Source organism: Talpa occidentalis, unplaced genomic scaffold (genome assembly GCF_014898055.3).
Source record: "Talpa occidentalis isolate TD23 unplaced genomic scaffold, MPIMG_talOcc4v2.1 talOcc4.10, whole genome shotgun sequence".
Taxonomy (NCBI): domain Eukaryota; kingdom Metazoa; phylum Chordata; class Mammalia; order Eulipotyphla; family Talpidae; genus Talpa; species Talpa occidentalis.
Window position 1 is genome coordinate 73,734,148 of NW_023600993.1, and position 18,726 is coordinate 73,752,873.

Consider the following 18,726-nt stretch of genomic DNA (forward strand, 5'->3'; position numbering starts at 1 on the left):
GATATGAACTGACTTCCCCAAGACAATTTAAGGATCTTGTGGAACAGAGAGGTCTAAAATCTATTATCTGTTGCATCCTACATTCTAAAAACCTGTAATCCATGTTGTCAGAGGTGACTGGTGTATGCAAATTGCATTGATAACAGTCTTAAAGATGAAAAATGAAGTAGAAACATAAGCCTTGTCTTCCCTTCTTTAATTCTCAATTCCACAGAGGTAACAAATTTGCTTTACTCACCTACAGGGAAAAACTCGCTCATTTTCTTTTTGTAGATTTTGAAGTCGACTTCTAAGAAGACACAGAAGATGATCCGATCCACCTAGAGGCAAATAAATACTCAAAGTGAAAGGAAATATGGAGACTGCCTTCCCAGACCATGGTGTTAGAACAAAAAACAAATAGAAAAGCCTCATACAGAATTTGGTCTACACTGCTAACTACAAAACATTATTTGGTGAAGTTCAAGTGTGTGAGTGTGTGTTGTATGCTTTATGAAAATAAACCTATGGGCTATCTGGTAGAAATATGTTAAATAAGTCAGATAAGAAATAGCAAATGACAATAAGCCACTTTGCAGCATGTTATAAATAAGATCTGAGACTGCAACTGTATACCTAGACTTTATGTCCTATAAAACAGCCATGAGAGGCATACAAGAGAACAACAATAAAGTATGTCAATAAACAGTTTTTTTGTCTTAACCTTGTTAGACAAATATATTTATCATACTTGTTAGTATTTGAACAAGTTCTAAAAAGCTTGATACATGTGAATTAGAGTGAAGCCACTTGCTTTTAACTTAACGTACTCAGCAAAACAACAGAAGTAAAATATAATTGGTTGACAGTGACAAGCAAGTGTTCAGTATAATATCCATCTCATAGATATTAAATATGAAAATGCCAGCTCAAAAGTAAACAAGTGTTGCCTTTTTCTGCTTCCAAAGAGCTTCTGCTTGTAAGGAGTTTCTTTGAGATATTCAGAGTGCAATGTTGTAGACAGAGAAAAGAGATGGAGTATATAAAATAGCTTATATATATATCTGATATTAAGTCAGTGACTCAAGTTCATGTCCTGAAAATAAATACCTCATTGGTTCCTTTATTTTAACAATGTACAAAGAGTTAGAAATTACTTGATCTATCAAACTGCAACTGTCAACTGAATAGAACGTGAAGTGAAGCATTTCATATGGCAGTAAGTAATAAAAGTATAGTGAGCATTTTTCCAGGACATCAAAAAACTCACTGGATGTCATCTACCTAGCCCCGCAGACCTCCCTGTCTGGGCAAAACTGATTCACACTAGCCAGATCCAAAAGTTTCCAGTAGGAGAGAAGATCCACAGTGCTGGGGGGAGGTAAGGAAGTGCTAGGACACAAGAAATCAGCAGGGACGCTCAGCCATCTGAACCCCTAAAGCCTGTACAAGTCTAAACCCCCACTGGAGTGGACTGCTTTCTGGCCAGTTACTGGACTTCAGTGGTTTAATGTCCAAAGGCCTTGTAGTCCAAGTTACTACCCATACCTGAAAAACTAAAAAGAAAGTACTTGGCTTTCAGAAGTGGAAGGGCTGGGGTGAAAATAACCATATTTTATTTCCCCTGTATTCACTTAAGTTACTGGCGCCCAATCCTGTCAGCAAAACATTATAATTTTCTACAAATGCAAAAACTTCCACTGCCAAATCAATATCCAGGTGGACTGCAAGTGTACTTGAATAACTAATCATCTCTGTGTAATACATAATGCGTGTCTCCACTCTTATGTGGCAGGTTTATGGCACAACTAAAGCTCAAAATCATGTTGAGCATCATAAATGAGTTTCAAATGGACAGTCTCTAAGAGACCATTAATACCAATTTTTAAAGCACAAAGATACAACGGTAGGAAAGTTACACATGAACTTCAGGATGATGACTTCTGGGGAGGGAGATCAGGTAAAGGGATGGACAGATACTGCTTTAATGAAATAGTTAATGTTTTATTTATTTGGACAGAAAAGAGATTTGAGAAAATATAAATAAGCAATAGCTATTAACTATGGAGATAAGTACATGGATACATATAAATATGTATTATATATATTATTTTCTATACTTTTTTGTATATTTCACAGACTTCATTACTAAATGCTAAGTTTTGTCTACTCCCCAAATACCATAATTATTTTCAGTTCTGTACTTAAAATGCTAGACTTTTTCTTCAGGCTTCAAATGGTTAGATTATTTCAAAAGGCATCTACTTGAGATTTTTAAAAAAACAAAACAAGGAAATTTGACAGCAGAGCTAATAAGATTAAGCTGGACGGTCTCATTTTCACTCATTTTCCCCTATTTTTATGACCCTTTAGTATAAATTAAAGAATTGTTTTTAACATTATGGTTGCTTGTATATGAGTGAGTGAGTGTGTGTGTGTGTGTGTGTGTGTGGAGGGGGAGGGTTAGTGGTAAAGCTATTTACTGCTATTAAGTGTTCTTTTAAACACCACACATACTATGTAAGATTTCTTCAATTTTGCTAAGAATTATAATCTACCTTTTAGCACTTCAGGCTTTGTACCATGGAAAAGGTATGGGTCCAAAATTCAGTTGCCTGATTTATTTTCCCAGAGCGAAGATGGGTGGTGAGGGAAAAGTACTTTCATTTTAAGCTCATTGAGTGGCCCAGTTCCCTACCATTACCCTTAGGCATGACACTGAAAATATCTTGGAAGCTACCTAAATCTAACAATTATCCTCATTTGCCAAGTCATTGTTATGCATGCAGATCTCTGTGCTTGAACATATGTGTGCATAAACATATTCTCTAGGGTTTCTGTTGGACAAGAGTTCATTTGGTTGACAAGCTTGTGATTATAAACTCATCATGGATATTGATCACTGCTTTGGGTAGACTGTCTTTTTCCAAGATGGCATGGCCTATCCCACAGAGGACTCTTACAATGTGATGCTGAGATGCCTCCTATTGTGAGGAAGAAGCTGTATTTCCTCCACTTGAATCTAGAAGTGCCCGTGACCATGACAGAAATGATTATGTGATGTGTGAGTTCATGTCATAAAAGGTATTACAGTTTTTGCCTGGTCCTCTTGGGAGGTTTACTCATGTGCCCAGTTGCCATTCCATGAGGAAGCTAAGACTACCTGGAGGATTCACAAGTTGCTGTGCTGGCCAATAGCCCTGACTGAGGTGAGCAGACTTCAGATGACTTTAGGTCCTGCCTTTTTAAAAACTGAAGTAGTATTGCATTATAACATTATACAAGCTTCAGGTGTGCATGCTTTAAAACTCAACATCTGTATATATTACATTTAGTTCATTACTGAAAGTCAGTTTTTACTTTTAAACTAGCCCAGAAGAATGTCATATGGAACAGAAATGAACTCATCTAGCTGAATCCTGTCTAAACTGCAGTTTAATGAACAAAACATAGAAATCTATAGTCAGAAATATGATATTTTTCTATTGCAAGTAATACAAAAGGCAACATTACTATTCCTAGGAATTAACAACGTGACTAGAACTTAAACTAGAACCTTATGGAGAATTGGGTGATGTTCATCTTTGCACAGTAAGCACATGGTGGAGGTCCTTATTTGGAACTCTGAAAATATTTGTAGAAATATATGCAGGAAACAAACTTGATTAAATGTAAGTAAATGGCAGATATTTTTCAAGGATATTCAGTTCCAGAATCAAAAAATAACTTCTTTAGGAAGAATGTAAGACTCTCCTCTGTGCTTTCTAGAAGACCTGAGAACAGAATTATAAATGAGTCTGGATGCCTCTGCAAAGTAGGAAACAATATGTAAAAGGCGTGAGTCTTTCATCATGACCAACTATTGTTTCATCCAATGATACTATGCTGAGTACAATAGTTCTTGAGGGCCTCCCCTGGTGGTGCAGCCATTGAGCCCTGAGCTGTGAAGCTTCCCACAGCCTCTGCAGCGCCAGTTCAATCGCCGGTCACCAGCGAGGGTCCCACATAGGGCAACAGACCTCTCCTGCCACGCCTGCTGCTCCCCTCAGCAGTGTATTTTGTCAGTCTGCCTGTTCTGTTCCCCGGTCTGGCTCTGGTGAATTCTCTCACTTTCCCGCACTTCTGACTGTACCCAGTGCTTGTACAAATAAATAAATAAATCTTTAAAAAAATATATAGTTCTTCAGTGCAATATTGATGCTTTAAATAGGGTGCTCAGTAGTCAGTCTCATCATAGAAACAATAATGCTGCCTACACACTAAGATGTTTTAAGACTTAAAAGATTTTTTTTTAAAGATTCATTTATTTATACAAACACTAGGGTACAGGCCGGAGGTGCTGGAGGGTGAGAGAATTCACCAGAGACAGAGCAAGGGAACAGAACAGGCAGAAGGATTCCCAGAGTACACTGCTGAAGGGAGTAGCAGACCAGCAGGAGAGGTCTGCCACACCATGTGGGAATCTCCCTGGCCAGCTGGGAATCGAACCGGCACTGCAGAGGCTGTGGACAGCTTCATAGTGCTGTGCTCAACCTGCTGCGCCACCAGGGAGGCCCTTAAAAGATTTTTTTTTTACATGAAAAGATAATATGAAGTATTGGCAAGAATATGTATTAACAGGAATTTTCCTCTATTGCTTTTGGGAGTAAATTTGCCAAAACCACTATGGAAAATTATTTGGCCATATCTACTGAATAAGCTGATTTTGCTTATACCCAATGACACAATTTTACTCCTAGGTAAACAACCAGATGAGTATATAAATAAGTTCACAAAAGATGCATACCACAATGATACAGCAGCACCATTAAGTAGTTAGAAACTACTTAAATGCCCATAAATACTAATATGCATAAACTGTGATCTATTTACATAATGGGATATTGCATACTAGTGAGAATGGAAATTTTCCAATAATACAGACACGCATAATATTGAGTAAAAAAATTCAGGAAATAAGAGTACACATTGGATAATTCTATTTCTATGAAGTTCAAAAATATGATTGAGATTGACAAAGTCCTCCATGGGCCTAGAAAATAGTATAGCAATTATTCTGGGCTGAGGATTGGTGAAAAGGGACTAAGAGGAATGCCTGGGAACCTGTTTTTTAATCTGGATACTGGCCTCATAAATGTGCTCAGTTTGTGAAATTTCATCAAGAGTTGCACTTAAGATCTATGTTCATTTCTGTATGTTATACTTCAGTGAGTCTTTTTTTTTTTTTTTTATAGGTTGAAAGTCTTATGTGATGGCTGCCTTGGTCAACAATCAAAAATCTATTTTCATTGACTTAGAGGTCAAAAAGTCCTTTAAAAACTGGCCTTCTGAAGGCAATCTTTCTATATATTTTCACTGATGTCAAGTATAACTCACCCATCAAGGCATAAAAAGAGTAAAGATTTTTTTTTTTTCACCAAGATATCCATTAATCCAGTTTTGGGCTTTATATCCCATAAACATGGTAACATAAGTTCTATTAATCTTTTTCCAGCATTATACCCGCTGCCTCTGAAGAGGGTTACGCTATGGAGCAGGTTTGGAGTTTTTGCAGCTAACCTCCATTTTTCATGGCTACCAGTCCTCGGGCAGCTGACACAGTGACGATTATCCTGTGTTCAGTGATACTGGGAGAATGAATGGATTCTGATGAATGTAATTTGCTTCCCCAATGACAAATGACACATTTTCAGAGACCTGGTAAGCATGCAAATACTGCTGTAACTAAGGATGCATGGAGGGCTAGCCTGTATAAATACAGCCTGACAGGCAGTGGGGCTGAAGTCTAAGCCTTCCTAAAATACAAACTAGCAGCCTCATCAGTGCAGGCTTGGAAATTAGGGTATCTTCATAAAACAGTGGATGTTGTCAATAAGTGAATTTAATTTCAGGGCTTAAGTGTCAATGCTGTTTAAAGAAGTGTTTTGGAAAAATCTGTAAAATTCATTCCGTATTATGTAAAATATTTTAAACCTTCCAGATTCAAGCAAGATAAGTGGATTTTAGAAAGTAATTGAAGTAGCATTGGTTTATAACACTATATAGGTTTCAGGTGTTCAGCCTTATAACTTAATAAATAATGCAGCATTGAGAAGAGTGGAAAACCAGGACAATTGAGCTTTGCTTGATGCTATGAGTAAATCAAGGTAAAATAGAGAAAGAGGTAAGTTACTACTTATTAATTAAAAAATAAAATCAAGAATTTGGGATATGAGGGTCCTAATCCATTCTCTCCTACCAAGTGGAGTAAAGGAGAACAATGTGTTTCTCTCCCAGTGTCTGTTCCCCTTTTCTTCAAAAACAAATTCCACAAATTTATTAATTTTTTTCTTACATCATTATAGTCCCAAAGTTCTCCCATCACCGTATCACCCAAGAACCATCATCATATTCCCTTGTATTCTTCCCTCCCATTTTGACTCCAATCCTTCACCCTCCTTTGCTGGATGCCCTAGATTTATGGTCAGCTTGCTAGTTTTGACGTTTTCTTGAACTTTAGTTTGGTTTCTCTACATTCGTATATAAGTGATATCATCTGATATTTACATTTTCCCTTCTGAAATTTCAGTTAGCATAATCCCTTCCAGGTCCATTCATATTGCTGCAAATGGCATGAGTCTGCATTTTTTGATCACTGAGTAATATTCCATTATCTAAATATACCACAGCTTTTGGATCCATTTGTCTATTTTGGGACATTTGGGCTGTTTCCATATCTTGGCTATTGTAAATAGTGCTGCAATAAACACAGGAGTGCAGTTTTCCTTTCAAATTAGTGTTTCTGTGTTCTTTGGGTAGATTCCTAGGAGTAGAATGATTGGTTCATATTGTAAATTCAAACTTTCCACAAATTTAGCAGCTTGAAATAATAGTTTTATTAGCTCCTAGTTTCTACAGGTCAAAATTCCATATCCAACAGAGTTAAATGCTCTGCCCAGGGTCTCAAAATCTGCAATCAGGCTGTTAGATGCACTGCAGTTCTTGTTGATTCAGGGTCCTCTCACCAATTCAGGTGATTAATGGTAGAGACCTATTCCTGGCTGTGATAGGACTAAGGTCTCCTTTTTCTTGCTAGCTGTCAACCAGGATCAACTTTGATTGCTAGAGCTACCTGCAATTTTTTGCCTTGTGGCCCTGAAAGGCATGCTTTCTTTCTTCCAGATGAGAAAGAGTATGTCTCTGACTTTCTCCATCTCCAATCTCTGGACTCCTTTTAAAAGGTCAGCCCACAAGGATTGCCTTCTTTTTAATTAATTTGCATATTTAAATACCTTGATTACATCTACAGAAATCTCAGAGAGTGATTGCACCATTATATTCTCAAATTTTGCCCACAGTCGAGGAGAGAAGAATGAATGAGGCATACACACAAAGGGGGAGGCATCTTTGGGGGCATCTTAGACTTCTGACTCCTATGGTCAGGTCATTCACCATCTTGGAACCAGCTGCCTTATTCTAATAGGGACTTGATGATTTACCAGCTCTGTGACTGAACTTTCCCAAACTCAGTTCCCTCATGTATAAAATAAACACTGACCTTGTAGATGTGGGTGTGCTCATTTTCTAATACTGCATGACAAATTATTATAACTTTGTGCCTTAAAACAAGCCCTGTTTGTTGGCTCACGATTCTGTATGTCAAAGCCTGGCATGATGTGACAGGGTTTTCTGTTCAGGTATCTATAGGGAAACAAAGTGTCTTTTTCACCTCCCACTGCTGGTCTCTGCAGCTACCACCTGCGGCTTTGCTTTCTCCCAGGTTTCATTCCCCACACATGACATCACGTGATTGCAATAGGCAGCCAGGGGTGCAAGCACAGAGCATGTGCACCTATAAGCACAGATGCCCAGGAGAAATCATTACAAGAGAGAGAAGCCAGGGCCTCCCTGGGGGTCCAAGGGGTTAAGATACAACCTGTAAAGCTAGCCACAACCACTGAAGCATGAGCTCGATCCCCAGCCAGGGAACAACCCACATGGTACAGCAGACCTCTCCTGACTCACCCGTTGCTCCCTTCAGAAGTGTATTTCAGTCACTCTGCCTGTTCTGTTCTCCACTCTGTCTCTGGTGAATCCTCTCACCCCACACAACTCTGGTCTGTACTACAACTCTTGTATGTATAAATAAATACATCTTTAAAAAAAAGAGAGAGAGAGAGATGCCAGTGAGAGCACCCAGATTGTGGGGGCCCTCATCCCTGTCTTCCTGCCCACTGGTCTGCCTGTATCTGGTCCCCTGATTCTGCATTAAAGGCCTGTCAAGTCTACTGAAAACTCCAAGACTCTTTCTCGTTTGCCCAAATCCACAAAGTGTCATGTGCCTGGTTGCCCCGACAGTATCATAAGGCTAAAAGCATACCAACTGGACTGAATTTTTGACTGGAGGCTGTGGAAAGAAATCCACTGCAAAGTTTATTTCTCCTGTTGACACCCTTCACTTCCTTGCAGATGCAGAACTTAAGTTCCCAGTTCCTTGCTGGCTGTCAGGTGGAAAGTCACTCTCTCCTCTTAGAGATACCTGCATTACTTGCCTGCCTCCATGTCCAAGTCAGAAAAGGCACATGAAATCCTTTTCGGTTTTGAATCTCTCTCTTCTATATCTGACCTCCAGATTCACCTAGGACAGTGCTGGAACATCACTATTCTCTTAGTGAGTTTCTTATTCTTACCTTGATCTTTTGAAACAGTTCAAGAAACTGTTGTCAAGAAAAAGTACAAGCCAGCTAGAGAACATGGGAGCACTTTATCTAATTGGTATGCTGAAAGACTGCTTTATTCCAGTTTCAGATTTGCTGAGGAATTCTATATTAAAAGAAACATTTACAAAAATGGCCCATATTATACATATATATATATATATATACACACACACATACACACATATGTGTGTGTGTGTGTGTGTGTGTGTGTGTGTATGTATATATATAAAGCAGCTCTTTTTCTGGTCTCTCCTCAGCCAATGAGAGAAAGGAAAAAAGGGTAAACTAACTGTTGAGCTGTAGTAATGGAAAAGATGTCATAAGACAGTACAGAGGTCTCTACTCTGCTATTTTAATATACCTGTCAAATGTCACTAGATATCATTCCTCTGGTTCTTGAAGGCATTAGGTAATGTTCATATTTGTGTATTTCACTTCAGCAGCTAGCATTTCATGATCCAAATTACTAAATGGGAAATTTTTCTCTCCATGTGTCCAGAGAGGTTTGGATGAATTGTTGAAGAACATTTATAATCCATAAACACTCAAAGGGCATTTTTGCATTTTGAATTGCTTCTGCATACATAAAGAGAATTCTTTATTTTGGGGTTTTTTTTTTTTTTTTTTTTTGCAAACCAAGTTTATCTGTCATTATTCCATTGCAGCACACTCGAGTCTTCTTGTTTTGTTTTGATGAATTGCTCTTTTTGACTTTTAATTCTATAAGAATAAATGGTCATGCATCTGAAGAACCCGGAATTATTTTGATCTGAGCTGGTGGCTCATTCGCACAAGTTAATTTCCAACTTGCTTAATATTGATCAAAATGGACATCCTGGCAAGTGACATATCTGCTGTGATCCTTGAAGCCACTCCATATGTTTAGCATAGAACAGGCATGGGATTAGGGGGTTAGGACCAGCCCCTGTAACCAAGGAGATTATCCTGGGAGAAAATGCCAGTCAAAGATAAAGAACAGGTTCTCTTCTTGCAATCACAGAGGGCATTGTGCTGGGCTACTTATATCTTCTTCCCTCGCCTTAGGCACCACAGGTTTCATGTTGTTGGAGGGGCTAGTAGCTGGCAGCTCTGAGGAGGTGCTCTCTGAAGACTGTCCTCAGCTAGTAGAGCAACACAAACACACACACACACTCTCTCTCTCTCTCTCACTCACATACTCTCTCTCTCTCTCTCTTCCTGTAGTCAACCAGCTTCTAATGGCAGCCATGTAGCTGCCAAGGTTCAGATCTTCACTCACCAGTTATGAGTTGAATTGTGTGACCCCTTCAAAATTTCACATATTGAATTTCTGGCCCTCAGTATCTCCAAATCTGACTGTATTAGGATATAGCATCATTGAAAAGGGTATTTAACTTAAAATGAAATCAGATTCAACCCTAATTCAATATGACATATGCTTATAAGAGGAAATGTGAACATAAATGGGCACAGAGGGAAGACCATGTCAAGACACAGAAGATGATCATCAACAATCAACCTCAGAAGAAACCAAACCCAACGAAACCCTGACCTCAGACTTGCTGCCTCCAGAAATGTGAGAAAATAAATTTCTGTTGTTGAAGCTACCCAACCTGTGGTCCATTGGCATGGCAACCTGAGTGACGCACTATACAATCCCAGCTTCAGAGCTCCTGGTGGGATCAGATGAAGCCTTTGTTAGGACGGGATCTAAATTCTCCCTCTTCTCACCACTGCTTCCTTCATTTGTCCCCACTTTTCTCCAAGTGTTGACAAAGCGCATGGTCTCATAGACCTCCGGCTTACAAATATCTTTCTCAATCTGCTTCCCAGAAAATTTGACCTATGGAAATAAGCTCTACTTTTGGCAATCTGAATAATTTTATTTTATGCTCACTTTCTACAGCATTTCCAATGAGGCAAATGGCAGCAGCTAATCACACATGAGATCTGCCACATGCGGTCTCTGCTCACCATTCCTTGTGAAGGAGCAATCACATTTTGTGCTTTGGCAGCCAATGATAAAGAGGCCAGGACTCATTGTAAAAAGGCAGTAAAGTCAATATAAATTATAAATGTTCCCCAAACTGATGGTAGATGGGATGCTGAGATGGAAGGTATGACAAGCACCACTGGGAAAGGAGTCTCTCAAATCTCATTGTGTGGCCTGTTCTGAGGGTGAGAACAGGCCCTTGGGCAACTGTGCAGTGATAGTCATAACACGTGAGGACACGGTATGTCTTAATATCACTGAAGCTGTGTAGAATGGAGATTTTTCTTTACATTATTTTTCATTTCTAATGCTGGTTTTATCCTTTAGTGTAAGAATAATGGATTTCCTTTGGTAAGCAGTAAGTTGCTTTCATGGGCTTTAACACATCCTTGAAAGATACAGTGAGTCCACATGGTCTGGAGATGTGACCAGTACTGTGGTGTCTATGCCCCTCAGGTCTTTGTAGCAGAAGTCAGAGAACAGTAAAGCACCTTCATTCTTTGACTGAAGGTTTTCCTAGTGCTAGGGGTGTCTGCCCAATTATCTGGTAAGCTGGTGGGCTTAGAGAACTAATGCCTTGCACTCCAGCATTTCTCAACTAAAATCCAGCAGGAGTTGACATTTACATAGCTCAAAGGTGTCAATACCAGAGTTCTCCAGGTAGAACAAAATGCTGGTTGCTTTGAGTGGTAATTTGATTACCTGAGTTTGTCAACCTGAGTGGACCCTCACCCCTACTTCATCCACACTTAATGTACCTGTACTCTAATCCTTGCCTCAGAGTTTGATGCTAGCAGAATCCAACTCAAGAGGTGAGAAGAAAATTGGTTATATATCAACTTATTTCCTCAGTACCCAGTCTGTCAAAGGGTAATTTAATATTAGTTGAGTTTCTAACTCTGATAAGGTAATACATCCTTTCTGCATCTTGCTATCACTTGCATGGTGCCTCAGTATCTGTGGCCTTAAACTGAGAAGATTGCGCCGAGAATAGGTCTTTGACTCAAGTTATTCTTCACAATCTAGTCTGTGACATGAAATTGCCCTTTCAATGATGGAGCTATTATTTATCAAGCATTCAAGCAGCGCGCACGTCAACCTCGGGAACCCAGCTGCAACCCCCTATTGTATAAGCCCCACTCCTGCCTCTGAGAACATTCTATTTCTTTTTTCTTTTATTTGATTAAGAACATCTGCAGAGGTGGTTCAGCTACAAAAGTTAATAATTACTCTTTTTTTGTCACTGTAATTAAAAATTTCAGGGAAGAATTGTCATTCATTGCTGCTTTTGTGGCTGCCCATGGAGGATAGTGTTTTTTAAAGCCAACAAATCACAACCACCTTGGGGGAAAATATGCCATCTTCAGGAGAAATACAAACGTCTCCTCATAACTGGAGTGCTATGGCTGGTCACAAGGTGGCTGTAAAGCCTGGCTATGATGCTGGAGGGGCTGGGGCCCATCACATATCTGTGCAAACTGCCCTGTGCATTCTCATTTTCTCAACACTCTTGGTAGCACATCACACTCACACAGATGCCATTTACAGTTCAAAAGAGGCTCATGGACATATCCTGCGAAAGACCATTTTGTGAGGACAGAAGCTGTTTTTCTCAAGCTGGTGTCTCTCACACTCCTGCAAGAAAGATTCTTTTTGCTCAGAAGCTAACTCCAAGAGAGCAAGTGTTCCAGTAGTTTCCATAGGTTACAAACTCATACAATAAAAAGCAGCAAACCAAATCCAAAATGGATGTGGTTTGGGAGATGTGAGATATGGATGGTGGCAACAGTGCGGGGTATATGTGTGTCCCTGTGTGGGTGGGTTTTTATGATGTGCATAACAAAGAGAAAGGTAGGACAGGAGAAACATTTCCATCTGTCTTTCCTCTCAGCCACGTTGTGCCCTCACTTTACATGGTTTAGTTTACACTTCAAATTGTTGTTATTTTGTATTTTTGTTTTCATATCAACTTCTTTTAAATGTCAGGTAAAACCACATGTGTCCCACTGGACTATACACCCCTGGGGAGACACCATCATTTATTTAAGTTGTTTTTCCACCTAGCAATCTATGTATAGAACAAGATTCCACTGGACCAGTAAGGTTTGAATGGCCTGATTACCACACCTGTCTTACTCAGGAACCCCTCAAAGAAAGATCATTTGAAGACAAAAAGGAGAAATGTTGGCCCTTGGCATCTTCTCTGGAATCATAACCTTTATTCTCCTCCCTCTGACTCCTGGAGTACTTCCATCCTCCATGCCGTTTTTCTAAACCACATAGCCACCACTCTGATGGGTTTTAAATAAAACTCACAACTTTGAATTCTCTTATCAATCATTTTCTCTTCAAGTATTTATCATAGAATATTTCCAAGATTATAAAGTCTCCTTCAGGGACTTGAGATGGTGACCAACTACACCTGCAAATTTTATATAACTTTGACTTCTGTTACATCGTCTTTCATGTAATCAACTGTATAAAATGTTCATGCTTGCATATAGATAGAAAAATATTCTTTCTCTCAGTCTTTACTGATCCTCCAGGAAGATGGGTTCTGCTTGTAAAGTTGGCTTAAGTCTTCCCTGTCACACTGTTTCAAACCTTCTTTGTTAAAAAGAACCCCGCTCTAGCCAGAAAACCACAACATAAAGAGCTACTAATCATTTGCATGATCACAATCATTTGCATAATTACATTAGGTAAGCAGGTAGGTAGATAGACAGGTAGATAGATATTGGTAAACATAAATATATTTGAACTTTCAAAAGTATTTATCCTTCAGATACTACAATCTTAAAATATAATTCAATTCTATGAACTCACCATTTTATTACCATCTCAGAGGAAGGGTATGGAATGGAAAAAGGACTAACAGTTATTGAAATATGCTACACGCAGGAATAATATGGTTTCATATATGTGAAACTCAGGCCAACCAGACACTGCATATGCAATAAGAATTATTATCCTAATTTTGTTTTTGAGCAAAACAAAAACAAAATAACAATTAAAGAAGAACCAATCAACCAAACAAACAAAAAAATGGAAAATACATCTAGAGCATAGAAATGTCACATGCATGTCAACATTTTTAATTACTGGGGCAGATGGAAAAAAAGAACAATAATATCCAGGTATCCACTAAGATTATTTTAATAGAGGGTAAAATAATGACAGCTTTCTGAAAATAGCCAACAGATGTCCCACCCATTACACTGAGTCTTGTTATATAACATCTGCTGTTGTAATCCCTCAAAAATCTATTTTCTAGACTTGATTTTGCTCCAGCATCTGTGATGCTAAATCCTGCAGTGGCTGTTTCCTGGTTTTCACTGATGGTTCCAATGCCAGTTACAGGTCAAAATTTAAGATCAGTAAAAATAAAGACTTCGTTTGAATTTTTAGCAGGGAAATGATGTTTTATTCACATCTGTGTTGTAGCCAATAATATTATATCCAACCATCTTTAAACAGGCTAGGAAGGGCCCAATTTACAAAGATGTGCATGTGTAATTGGCATATTGGCATAATTTAGACTAAGTACTCAATTGCTTAAAGAGACACATTCTTAAAATAACATTGTCAAAGTCCACACTAAACTTTCCACCTAAAGTATGAACTCAAATGGATGATTTATCCTTTCAAAGCAAACAGATTCTCTTGGTTATACTTTTGAGAAGTTTGAGGAGGGAAAGCCAAAATTTAATTCTAAGACCAGATGTAAAAAGCATTTGGAAAGAGGCACTGATGATGTGTTCATTGAAAAAGTTTAACCAGGATTCTATTTTCTATTTAATTTAATTTCCAAGTTGTTAAACATATACACACATTCTGGAAAACAAATTATTTAAAGTGTACTTAAATCCCAAGTTAAATATTTGGAGAACTGAATGTGGAGAAGTCATACATTTTTCAGCTATGTTGATCTCCTTTTTGGGAAAAGTACTGGCTTCTGGGGAATTATATATTTTTTCTGTATGTTGACAATCTCACTGCTACCATGCTGGTTTACCATATATTCTAATCTATCTGTTTTGTGTCTCCATCAGCAACCTTTAGCCATACTTCTTCTCAGCCAGTGGGTGTAAAATTGTTAACAGGAAATTTCTAGACAGACTGTATCATGACCATACATAAAACTTGCTATGGTACTCTTGATTGTACTCAGACGGAAAGACCATTTTTTCTCTTTGGTGCCCAACCAGGAACTGACTTTGTTCAGTCAAAAGGGACTCAAACTACAGTCTCACTACCACCCACAGGGAAATGCAGTAGAAATAAAAATAAAGGAACTGAGATTAGAGACAACTGCTGCTCCATCAAGTAAATAAATGTGTTTGAATGCCTCCATTTTACAAAACATATTGGAAAGGCAAAACTAATGTGGAGAGCAATTGTAAAGGACAAATTTAAAGGAAACAAACATATGTCCATGGCATCCTAGGCAGTGCAGTGTGGAAAACACAAGATTACTTCTCAGTATTTACCATAAAGTAGCCTACAATGTTGAGAGCTTTAAATGGGTGCCTAGTTCATGATGATGGCCTGAGAATTTGTGGTCAAGTTTCCTCAAATATATATCTCTTACCTTTAAACCACATTCATTTTTTTAAATCCACTCAGTTACATATTCATACCCATTTAAGTATAAATATTTCTCTTTTCCTAAATATTTGTATAAAATTGGGGTTCCTGGAAAAGAACACATATATATCCTGTGACTTCAGTGTCACCTAGTCCATAACCCAGTTCAGTTTGAGGAAAAGCTATGTGGCTTTAACAAGAAAGGCACTCTGTGATCAAAGCTATGGTAGGATGGGAATGAGTAAAGAAAACACACTTAAATATTCTAGGTTTTGTATCTGGACTTGGTCACTTAGATTATGAAGCCGAATTGTTTAACTCTCTAATACCAGTATTTTTGTCAACATAATTGGGTTAAAAATTGATATCATGGGGTTGTCTAAAGTATTTAAGGGGATGATTTATGTGAAATAATTATAACACAGTATTTACTGAGTAAATGATAGCTGTCATTTTTTTTTTTAATTTTTTTAAAAGATTTATTTATTTATTTATACAAGCACTGGGTACAGTCAGAAATGCGGGAGGGTGAGAGAATTCACCAGAGCCAGAGAGGGCAACAGAACAGGCAGACTTGACAAAGTACACTGCTGAGGGGAGCAGCGGGCGGGCAGCAGAGGTCTGCGTGCCATGTGGGACCCTCGCCAGCAGCCTAGGATCAAACCGGCACTGCAGAGGCTGTGGGCAGCTTCGCAGCCAAGTGCTCAACCACTGTACCAACAGGGGAGGCCCAGCTGTCATTCTTAACATTGAGAATTGGTAACAATGTTAACAATCCCATTATTGAGCATCTCCAGTTCTATTTTGAGAAAGTCCTCATTTTTAGGGAATAATTATATTATGGTTTTCCCTTGCTGTTGAAGAACTCACTGTTACCATATTGGTTTATCATATTTTACCAATCGTTCATCAGCCTATATGTTTTCTATCTCAGTCAGCAACCTTTTTTTTTTTTTTTAAGATTTATTTATTTATACAAGAACCGGGTACAGGCCAGATGCGTGGGAGGGTGAGAGGATTCACCAGAGACAGACCAGGGAACAGAACAGGTAGACTGATGAAATACACTGCTGAGGGGAGCAGCGGGCATGATAGGAGAGGTTTGCAGCACCATGTGGGACCCTCACTGGCCCGCTGGGATCAAACCGGCACTACAGAGGCTGCAGACAGCTTCACAACGTGGCGCTCAACCACATGCGCCATCAGGGGAGGCTGTCAGTCAGCAACCTTTAACTATACTTCAGTGTGTGTGTGTTCAGCGTGCACTAAAGTTAGAGGCCAAAAAAAGTTTTATGAATTCCTAACATACTTACCCAATGCACTCCCATTCATAATGACCTCTTCTCTCCTGTATGTCTGCAGCAGAGTGTTGCCACAAGTACGATTACCCCTTATTATGTAACTTAGACCACTCAACTGCTCAGTAGTGGGAAGTCCATATTTTCCTTTTGGTGCGCAACCATTCATAAGCAGTACCCCCAAAAGAGAGAGGTAATATACCTTACACATATTCACGTCTCTAAAAGTTATAGGCTTCAAACTTTAGTAGGCATAAATCTCCAAGTTAAAATGTTGATTCTTAAACCCTTTCATAGACGTTATGACTTCATAGGCTTGCTGTGATGCCCAGGAATTAGTATTCTTTTGGTGATTAACTCTCACTGCTGGACATTTCTATGCAGTTAGTGGTTCTTCACATGGTGCCCTTTGAACACCAGTCACTGGGGCCTCCCCGGTGGCGCAGCGGTTGAGCTCTGTTCTGCGAAGCTGCCTGCGGCCTCTGCAGCGCTGGTTCAATCCCTGGCCGGCTAGCCACCGCGCCCGCTGCTCCTCTCAGCAGTGTATGTCATCAGTGTGTCTGTTCTGCTCCCGTTCTGGCCCTGGTGAATTCTCTCACCCTCCCGCACTTCTGACCATACCCAGTACTTGTATAAATAAATAAATAAATCTTTAAAAAAAAAAAAAGAACACCAGTCACTGGATTTAGGGTCCACCCTAATCTAGTAGGAGTTTATCTTAAACTAATTACATCCACAAATACTCTATTCCAAATGAGATCACATTTTGAGATTCCTGGCAGATATGACATCAAACCTCAACTTTGAGACCAATGCTCTTTTCCCAGTTGATTACATCAGAGTGCAAATGAGTGCCATTAAGTATGACCTCTGCTATTAAAGTTCTAGGTTATTTTTAGAATACTACGTGATGATGTTTCATAGAATAATCTTTTCTGCTACTTGCCTTTACGCAGCCAATAAATATTATTTTATATCATGATATTTCTGATAAGCTTATCTGCTATTAGCATGCATCCATTCATTAAAGAATCATTTTTGTACTGCCTTGTAGTTTTTCTTATCCTCTTACATGTCACAATGTATCAAATATGGATCTGGCACTCAATAAATATTGAGGTGAGTGCATATATTTATTTTGCAAACAATGACAGGGATTATAGAGGACACAGGATGAATAAGAGAAAATTTCCCTGTTTTCAAGGAGATTTTCCTGGACAGAGGTGATAAGTACTGACACAAATATTACAATGTCAGGTAGACAATGTAGGCTCTGAGCTTGCTTACAAATCCTGCTGTCACCAATTTCTAACTGCATACACTGGACACGTTATTGAACCTCAGCAATGCTCAGTTTTCATGACCATATTATGGAGATTATATTTTCACCTACTTTATAAAACTGCTGCAAGGAATAATAATTATCTGCACTAAGTGCACAGCACACAGCAAATGCTCAATAAATGCTAGCAATTACAAGGTACCCAGGGGAAGGATGGATGCTGCTGATATTTCATGTGATTATCATGTGTCCCAATTGCATTAGAAGCTTCCTATCATAGGAACCTCATAATTACACCATCCTAGCACCTCTCATAACTCTTGGCAGAATGTCTTTTCATAGGGGAATTGTATAATGTCACCAAATTTAGTCCTGGTCGATTGATTCATTGAGTGACTCTGTCAGTCTTTTTGCAGGCATCAATAGCAAAACATCTACACGTTCCAGGTTTTGGGTCCTTTCCTCATTTTTCTCTTTAAGAAATGTAAATTTTTGTAACTCAAATATCTGCAGGCAGATATCAGGGCATAGTAGAATGATGTTTGGCAAGACAGAATGCCCAAGTTAAGGGGGTTTGAGATGGGTGGAATTGAGATTATGCATATTAGGCAAGAGTATGGATAGTGAATCATCAAAGAGGACTCTCCTTATTCCTTTAATGCCATGAACCATACTCAATACTGATGTCTAATCAGTACAGTTTATAGCATGATTCACCATGAAATCTAGGGTGGTCAGGAAGCATTGCAAACTGCAGCTGCTAATTACATATTTTTCATTTTGCAGAAGTGATTGGACTTTCAGTTGCAACTTTCTGATCATGCACAAAATGCTTTGTTTTTGCTTTAATGTAATTATTATGATATTGATTTTTAAAATGGGCCCTTGATAGAAATCGTATGCATATGC

At 38.8% G+C, this 18,726-nt stretch overlaps 1 protein-coding gene across 5 annotated transcripts in view; it reads right to left on the reverse strand.

Moving 5' to 3' along the window:
* Positions 1-18,726, reverse strand: part of MACROD2 (mono-ADP ribosylhydrolase 2) — a 1,913,210-nt gene that overhangs the window by 180,899 nt on the left and 1,713,585 nt on the right. For all 5 annotated transcript variants that reach the window (XM_054696174.1, XM_054696171.1, XM_037494392.2 and 2 more), the window contains exon 9: positions 239-320. In XM_054696174.1, the coding sequence (XP_054552149.1) occupies positions 239-320 (82 nt within the window). The remainder of the gene's footprint in view (positions 1-238; positions 321-18,726) is intronic.